At 36.8% G+C, this 8,923-nt stretch overlaps 1 protein-coding gene across 1 annotated transcript; it reads right to left on the bottom strand.

Moving 5' to 3' along the window:
- Positions 1–451: 451 nt before the first annotated feature.
- Vps29 (vacuolar protein sorting 29) lies at positions 452–8,536 on the bottom strand. The gene is made up of 4 exons (XM_019043506.2): positions 8,184–8,536; positions 6,775–6,966; positions 5,723–5,958; positions 452–3,608 (listed from the first exon to the last, which is right to left on the bottom strand). Exons 1-4 carry the CDS (start codon positions 8,184–8,186, stop codon positions 3,491–3,493), a joined length of 549 nt encoding a protein of 182 aa, XP_018899051.1. The 5' UTR covers positions 8,187–8,536; the 3' UTR covers positions 452–3,490.
- Between the last annotated feature and the right edge of the window lie 387 nt (positions 8,537–8,923).

The following is an 8,923-nucleotide window of genomic DNA, read 5'->3' as shown; positions in this document are numbered from 1 at the left end:
TTCTGTGAAAATCATAACTGACCACTTATTGCTTGTTTCATTTTCACATGAAATTGTTTTTGACTTGCAATTAAAGCTAAAATTGAATAGTCTGATGCAAAACCCGCCCATGTCCATTTTTCCAGTCTACAGCATTTTGGGTTGATATATACTTTTCAGAGTAACATATGCAACCATGAAAACTGTGTTAAACTCGGTTTAGGCGGGTTATCTGGTTCCCAAAATGAGGATTTGCACCACATTCATCTTTCAAATAATGTCTACAAATTTCAAATTTCCTGAAGGGAAAAATTCTGTCAGATTTTCTGTTATCGAGGTTGAAAATATAATTCTTGGTTCTTTGCTTAAGCATGGTATTGAACCATCCTCTACAATTTTATAACTATACTGAATTGGAATTATATTTTCCATTGAAAGAAAAGACAAAGAAAAACTGAAGGAGGAAAAACACTTTTAAAATATAAATTCAGTTTATTACAATGATAAATATTTTTTCAGCAGTGTAAATACATTTTTTATTAAAAACAAATAATACTTTCCATAAGAAAAAGAAACGTCTTGAGTAAATCTTTCATAGTTGACTCCTCTAGGTAAGAATCTACTCCTGTCATTCGTCACCTTTCAGTCAAAGTATCACAAGCGCCATTTACGCTTAGGCGCTATGTTGCCAGACATTTCAATGCTCTTTTAATATTCCCTTTGAAACTTTTGTACTTACTTACTTTCATGAAAATTTTAGGGATTAATCTTGAAGGCAAAGGAAATATCAGGTGAAATTTCCAAGCGTTTCTGTTCTCTTTTTTCCCTGCGAAAATTGAAAAAGTTTGAAAAGATAGGCAACATAATACCTACCTGAGCATAAGTGGCACTTGTGACACTCAGGACAGAAGGTGACGCATCATTCACTACTGGGCACGTTTAAGAGTCCACCTTGACTCTTGTACATATATTGATATAGGTGCTGACTTGTTTCATGAGTTTTTGGTCAGGACCAACTGATATAGAAGTCAAGTTATATTGATCAATCACTTGCGAAACAATATAAAATTAAACAAATTGAGTTCATTCTTGACTTGCATGTATTGCACAGTTTTGCTATCAATAAGTGTGTTCCAAAAGACTGTATGATTATATGTCTTCATTCTAGTAATACGCCAATTCTATTGAGTCGGATTACTTTCAGATTCCAATCTGATAGGGAGATCCAATGTGAAGTAACCATCTTGGCAGACTTATGATTCAAAATGGTCATTGTTTTAATTTTGTAAAATGTGAAAACTTGCTGGAACCAAAGTATGAATGGCCCAGGAGTTTTGGAGAAGCCGAGAGAGCAAATTAGTTTTAAGAGTTACAACTAGGTACTGCTTGGAGTGCTGAAGAAAATCCCTTCTCAGGTCACAACGTCTGAACAAATATGACTGATCAAGAGAAAAAAATGTAAATGATAATCTTGCAGATAAATATTTTTTAAGCCTGTTTTGAATGGGTCTTGTTTGATCATTTTTGACAGGGTTTTAAAATTACTTTAACTTTGCAACTATGATTGAGAAGAAAATTGATAGTTCCCTGCATTATATATATATATATATAAAAAATAAAAAAAAACTAGTGGGGGGGGAGGGAAGGGAGAGCAGGTTACATGCAAAATTAACTATTTCTGCAGGAGGAAAATGATGATAGTCTAATATTTGGCAACAGAAAATTAAAGAATGTACACAAATGAGTGCAAAATTTTGAAACCAATATTTGAATCCTTATTTTTATGAAATTTTCTGTTGATTAGAGAATTCTCAATGGACTAAAGCAGTTGAATTAGTTATTAATAATTGAGTCACGCGGTTTCAAGATGCACTATCTCCTCTTTTCTGAAACTCATGCCTTCACCCAGCTTTTCTAAGTTTTTAATCAAGCTTGACTATTCCGAATGCCATCTTTTCACAGGAAAGTGATTCTATACTCTAAATTCTGATTGTAAAATGTAAACAGGGTTGGTCAAAAAGGCCGTTTTTACAAGTATGAGATGAAATGTTTTTTAAACATACAATCAATTGCGGCCTTATAGCTAGCTCCTTATTTGATCAAAAGAGTTTATAACAATTTTCTGGCACAGAATAGGTGGACGCATGGATTATGGATCCTGTAATGCCCGTCTCACACACAAACTAGAGGCTTTGAAGAGACTCATTGATGGAATTGTTGACTGTTGCCTATTAAAAATCGTCAGCCTGACAATTTTTGAAGGCAACCAATGCGTTTCCGACACATCGTAGATCAGATCTTGAGATTTTCAGGGAATATTGCACAGAAGTGGCAGAAATATAAAAATATTGGTGCCAGTTTGAGAACTCTAGTTTCTGCGTAGGACAGGCCTATTATGGTTTTGCTATCCATTAAAAGAAATTGTGCTGGAAGACAGACTTGGAGAGTGACTCACACATTCATCCTTATGTGGGTGGCTAATTTAAAAGGGAGTACAGATGCATTTGACTTTGCTAAGATTGAAGATTATACTGTGCAAAAGATAGTGAGGTTTCCCTCCGTTAATCCAATGCGTTCACTATCAAGATTTTTCTTTTGTAACTTTTTAATAAATTACAAAGAATGTCAAATAGTAAACTAACATTTTCTAATTTTTTCAAGTGTTTTGTGCAAAGTTTAGAGCACTTTTTCGTAGAAAAAGACCCGCTAAGTTTCACAATCTTAGCAATACCGAATGAACAAGTTCCCTCTTTAAAATCGGCCATCAAAATGTGCAAAGTATTGTTTCCTAATGCTCATACTACAAAACTGGCATCCATTTTTTTCCAAATTTTGTTCACTAATAATGTTTCCTAGAGATAGGATTGTCTCTTGAAAAATACACTTTTCACAAGAAAATCCAATTTGCCTAAAAACTGATTACTCCTGCAGAAGAATGAGAGTTGGAGCTCTGGCCCAATATAGGCAGGGACCATTCCATCCCATTTTAAAGACTCACTTTACTTTTACTTTAGGAGTTCAATGTGACTTCTTTGTTGTCTTCTCATTTCTGCTACTGCGCCAAACTTGAAATAGTTCTGAGCACAAATTAAGACTATTTAATCTTGGTGAAAATTTAAAGGGATATTTTTCCTGTGAATCAAAACAGGTTTAAGAGGTAGCAGAAATTTTTTTAGAAAATTCAACTTTTATGGCCTCTTAATCGTAGAATCTTGAGCTGAGGAGAACGGAGCAGATTGGTTTTAATTCTGGAAAGGTGTAATTTTTTACTTTAGAGGAGCCAAAGCTTGCTTAAACAAATTACTATCCACAATCATCAGTCCGGCTGAAGGTTCTGCAGTTTTAAAAACATTAAGCAGAATACATATAAAAAATAATCATCACAAAAAATGACAACACCCTGAAGGGTGTATTCATGCAGTAACATATGAAATGAAAATATAATAGAGCTTATTACAGGGGAGACAGCAATTGACCAGTATTTACGAACACTTGTTAACAGAAGATTAGGTTATCCTTTCCTGTACTCAATTTTTTCCACCTTCACCTCATCCCCAACTAGTTGGTAGACATACGTTATGACTGTCGTGCTGTGTATGTCCATCAGAACGAACGATGGTATTACATTCCTGAAAATGGAAAAAAAAGCATTTAGAAGCAAATCAATTTGAAGAGAGAAATAATCATACATAAGCATTGATCTAGAACTACTTGGGTACATTTTAATAGCTAGACTTTGAAAACGTAGAACTACCAATGTGACACTTCTAATTTCCTCTCATTCTCTATTTTTAAAATGAAATACAACTCGTTAGTATTTTTTGAATTTTTTCCGATGTTTCTTTACCCTGTCACAGTCATCCCATGAAAATTTCAAGCCATGATATTTTGTTGCTTTGCTTTCAATTTCTTGTAAATAAGGTTAGATGAAAAGAATCTTCAATGATAATGTGCTCTACCTCGTAGGACAGTAGTAGAGAAAGTGGAAAAACTTTCGAAAATTTGACAGTTCCGGACCTCTTCGCTATCAAGGCAGTACACTAATCAGTCCTGGCAAGCAACTTGTGCTTAAATGAGCTTTTCCTCACCATTCTGAGGATTTCATTTTTTGCTGATTTTCATGCACAAAAGCTGAGAAACGTCTCTACCTAAATGACTCTATCATCAAACCGCCATCATTTTTTTTGACATTGCCTTTCAAGGCTATAATAGGAGTAATCGAATAATTTGCTTAATTGGACTAAATTTTGCAATTAGGAACTACAATTTCTGGCTCAGTTCAGAAACAATATACATAATATTAGTTTCCCAATGTACATAAGTGTTTTACGGATAAACCAGAAATAATAGTTTCTAATTGCAAAATGAAGTCCAATTGATAGCATACAAGTAGGCTTACAGCCATGGGTGCATGCCCAGTTTTGATATGCTGCAAGGCTGGAAACAGAAAATCAGAATGCTGCGCTGCGCTTATGATGGATCCATTTTGACCAAAAACACGATCAAATTTGCTATCTAGGTTAGTGTTAATCTTAGATTAGGTATTGCACCTAACATCATACTTATTCAAACTGATTGCAGTGGGCGCACGGGTCGAAAGTATGTTGGAGTTTTTTCGCCTACGTGCCTTAAAAATTCAGCATTAAGCTGAACTTCTCATTACAGAGGGGAAAGCTCATCCAAGCATAGTTTTCCCTCGAAGAGAATATGTGCTGTTTGGTGCAACACTAGTTACGTCCATTCAGGAAGGCAACTGTAGACGCTTTTCGGCCTTGTTGGGCCAATCCTCAGTACAGTGTAGCCTCCTGAATTTTCTGCTACCAAGCTTGAGAGGTCGTGAATAGCATATCTCTTTGAGGGAAAACTATGCTCGGATGAGTTTTTTCCTCTGCAATGAGAATTTCAGCTTAAGTAATGCTGAATTTTTAACGCACGTTGGTGAAAAACTCCAACATACTTACAACCCGTGTGTCCACCGCATTCAGTTTGTGTAAAATCGCCTTGCAAGGCTTATGCGCACCTGTTTGGATAATCACTCACTAGATGGCGCAAGTTTACTTGCCGCCAGCGTTCGCCTGCCCAAGTCTCAAGCTGGTTTTCACGACCTTTCGAGCTTGGTAGCAGAAAATTCAGGAGGCTGCACTGCACTGAGGATTGGCCCTACAAGGCCGAAACGCGTCTGCAGTTGCCTTCCTGAATGGATGTAACTAGTGTTGCACCAAACAGCATATAACTTTGAGGGAAAGCTGTGCTCCGATGAGATTTTCCCTCTGTAATGAGAATTTCAGTTTAATGCTGAATTTTTAACGCACGTTGGCGAAAAACTCCAAGATATCATATTTATTGAGGAAAAATTGTGCATAAATGAATTTTTTCACCTTCCATTATGAGAACTTCAGCTATAAGCTAAATTAAACTGATCCATGAGTGAAGATGGTCAAAACATCACCTCTGTGGCAAATCATACCCAATGGTAATTTTGTCAGTTTTTGATGAGATCCTTTCTTCTCTACTTCCAAAAATCTCTTCAGAACCATCTTAATGTTTTACTCTTTAACAAGATACCAAGGTACTTCCCTGCTTTGCCGGTCTTCAATTGACTTCTGAAACTTCAAGCGATACTAAAATGCATCCTTAGCTAAGTAACATTGATATTATTTGTGAGGCTTTCATGAAAGTAAATATGCTCTTGATTCCAACTTTTCTGTGAATGGTAGAAGATGAGAAATGGATGAGGACTTACGTTTCTAAAGGATGATAAGCACCAGTGGCAGATCCAGGATTGATGTAGAATTTATTTTCATGCTCGTATGCTTCGTATTTGTGCGTATGGCCGGAAATGAGAATATCTACATCTAGCTGTCGTTGAGTCAAAGCTAAGGATTCAGGATCACCCCATGGAACAGTGCCGTGTCCGTGACATAGGCCTATTCGGAACTGGCCGACAGTAACTATTTTTTGCTCAGGGTAATTGAAGTTCTGTCAAAAAGATGGAGAAGATAGAAAAAGTTGTGAAAATCACTTATTTAAGAACACTGTGGCAGGGAGATGCCTCATGCCGTACACATAATTGAAAAAAGTAAAAAGTCTTGATATCTCATCGACTACCTATTTTATCATTGAAATAAAATACAAAATTTCTAGTCTAGGCACATTTTTCAAACTCTTGATACTCCAAAACATCAGTACCTAGGTTGTGATATAACGAAGCAAAATTGGGCCAAAATTTTGGCCAGATCTTGGGTTTTGTAGACTCGAGTGTTAATTTGTAATTCGAAAAGATGTAAGTTTGAACTAAAAGAATATCCTCCAATTTAAAAAATTTTAAGCGTAACAGTAGAGCATGCAAGTATTTTCTTTGCGCATCATAGTTTTTGAACTTTTCATAATTGCAAAGAGAAGGAATCATTACTAATGAGTATTCAAGTGGAATGCACATTGAATGGGGGTGCATGTTGAGACAAAAACACGATGGAAGGGCGGCAGCATTTGCATTTGAAATGAAACCAAGTATCACCATATTGGGGGCTAATGACTAAGGGTTGATTGACTTTGGTGAGCCTAGGTTTGTGAGAGAGTCAATTTACCTGCATTTCAACACTTGAATGAGGAAGGTTGATTGTAATTATTTGTGTACATTTTAAACTGAAGAAAATAAATAAATTGCATTGAATTGAAAATTGAATTGAATAGTACTGCAGGTTAGTCACTGGCTCTGCCCCTAACCAATAACATCAATAACTTTAAGTCAAGAGGACTATGAAGGGGCAATGAAAAACAGCAACTAATTATTACCTCATCAAAATCCCCTCGAACAACGTGGACATCACTGGCTAGCGTTTTAAGATAATCATAAGACTCTTTGGTGCATAGATTGCCAGTACATAAAATATGCTGGATTCTTCCTGGGACTAATAGCTTCTTGAATTTACTAGGCAGACTGCTGCAACGATGAGGAATGTGCAAGTCCCCTATCACTAAAACCAACTGCAAAAAAAAGGAGGAGAAATTGAATTTTTGACATATTATATGAGTGGATTGAATTAGAGTAAGAAAAACTACTAACTTGAGGCTTGCACTAAAATTTTAGGTGTTAGTTATTGTTATTAGGTGGTGTGTGTTTTTTGGTTGGCGTATGTTTCATAATTAATCATCAACACAGCCATCATTCATCATTATCATTCATCATTGTCGGCCTTCCGTGGTGTAGTGGTCGTAGTGTTGGCACTGTAACCAGGAGGTCCCAGATTCGATTCCTGACTAGGCAACCGCCGCCCAAGATTCTCCCATAAGCCGCCGCATTAAAAGATGCAGTTTGGTTTAAACTTTGCTCACACTTTTTGACAAACAAGAGGCTCAGAATGGCACGTTCATGGATTGACTTCATGGGCGCCCCAGTACATTGTGACTCTATTATAGCACATGATTTGAAGTGAAAAATATTGCGAGGGCTGAATTTTGGGATTTGATTAGACAAGTCCAAGAATGTCTTCGTTTGTTCAATTAGATTAATACATCTGCTGCTATAAATTTGCAACATCCTATCAAAAACTGTGCTGCCAGGTTAAAAATAAGAGGGATACAGTTATTGATTTCTGTACCGCATGTGGAAAAGACGAATCACCTTAACACCTCAATTTTTTCTAACACGGCGCTCAAGCGCCTTGTCCTCCAATCCCTTAATTTGCCTTCCTTTTTTTGTTGGAGAGTTATGACATACTAGTATTCCAACAGTATTAGCTTGATATTTCAATGATTTCTATTTCCTTTCATGAGAGGTAATTAGACAGGTGCTCTCTGGGGAACCAATAGTATCTTGATTCCTCTGAAATGTTAGGTTCCAAATGGGCGATGTTAGAGCTTGCCCATCATACAGTAAGGCAAACGTCAATCTCTGACTTAGCGCCACTCAACAGGTTAATACATGCAGTCAGATGGCACCACTGATGAGAGGTTACATAAACAATACTTCGATGTCTGTCTCAACATACGATGCGCGAGCTCTAAGCCATCTCCTCAAGCACCTTGGTTGTTGGAACATAACTTTATCTTATGTGCATTGTTGAGGAAGTTTCTTGGCGATATCAAGAGGTGTTTAGCCTGTGTCATGACATTAGAGTTATTCATCATGAAAATATAATTGTGTTGATGTTGGGTTTGTCAGACAACTGAACACAAAAAATAAAGAGGTAAAACTTACTCACCATTTTGTAGGCTTTTGCAAAGAATTACACCTATATATAACACCTAGACTATGCACGAATCATAATTGAAAGATGAGATTGATAAGAAAAGCTAAATAGTACTTATCGTAAAGTATGTAACAATGTTGACTTTTCCTTTTTAAAGCACAAATTTTGAAAAAGAAACAACAGTGGGAATGGGCAGATTTTGAATACTACGACTATTATAAGTAAATCTTCTCGGATTAGGAGGAGGCCGAAGTGCAAAGGCGAGCACAGTCGGAAAATAATTTTTAGTAAGAGGCAAACAAACGAATGACTTGTCTTGTGCCTAGTTTCTAGTAATCACTAATCAGGATCAGGTAATCGGGTAATCAGTAACAGTTGGATGTTTGTTTACTTTCGGCAGACAAAGAACATTGAAGAAACAGAGATCGCCGCGACGGCATGCGCCGGCAACGTTCCCTAGCAGAGAAAGTTCGCACTATATCGTTTTGGGTAGGTATGCTATATGGTATCACGCGAAAATGAAGGAAAATCTTATTGTTAGCTTTTCATCAGTCTCAAATTACTGACGTTTCTTAATAAATGCGCACAATTCGGATCATAGGCGTACTTGAGTTATTTTGTTCCCCCTCTCTCCTATAGTGGAATACACACCCCCCCTCCCCAGTTCAGAGGGGGGTTCGGGTGGCCATCCCCCGGGAAATTTTTGAAATTTTAAATCTATTTGAACGCATTTTGAGGCTTCCGTGACGAAG

The sequence above is a fragment of the Bemisia tabaci genome, chromosome 4 (assembly GCF_918797505.1).
Source record: "Bemisia tabaci chromosome 4, PGI_BMITA_v3".
Lineage (NCBI taxonomy): Eukaryota > Metazoa > Arthropoda > Insecta > Hemiptera > Aleyrodidae > Bemisia > Bemisia tabaci.
This window is presented reverse-complemented; position numbering and strand designations above follow the sequence as displayed.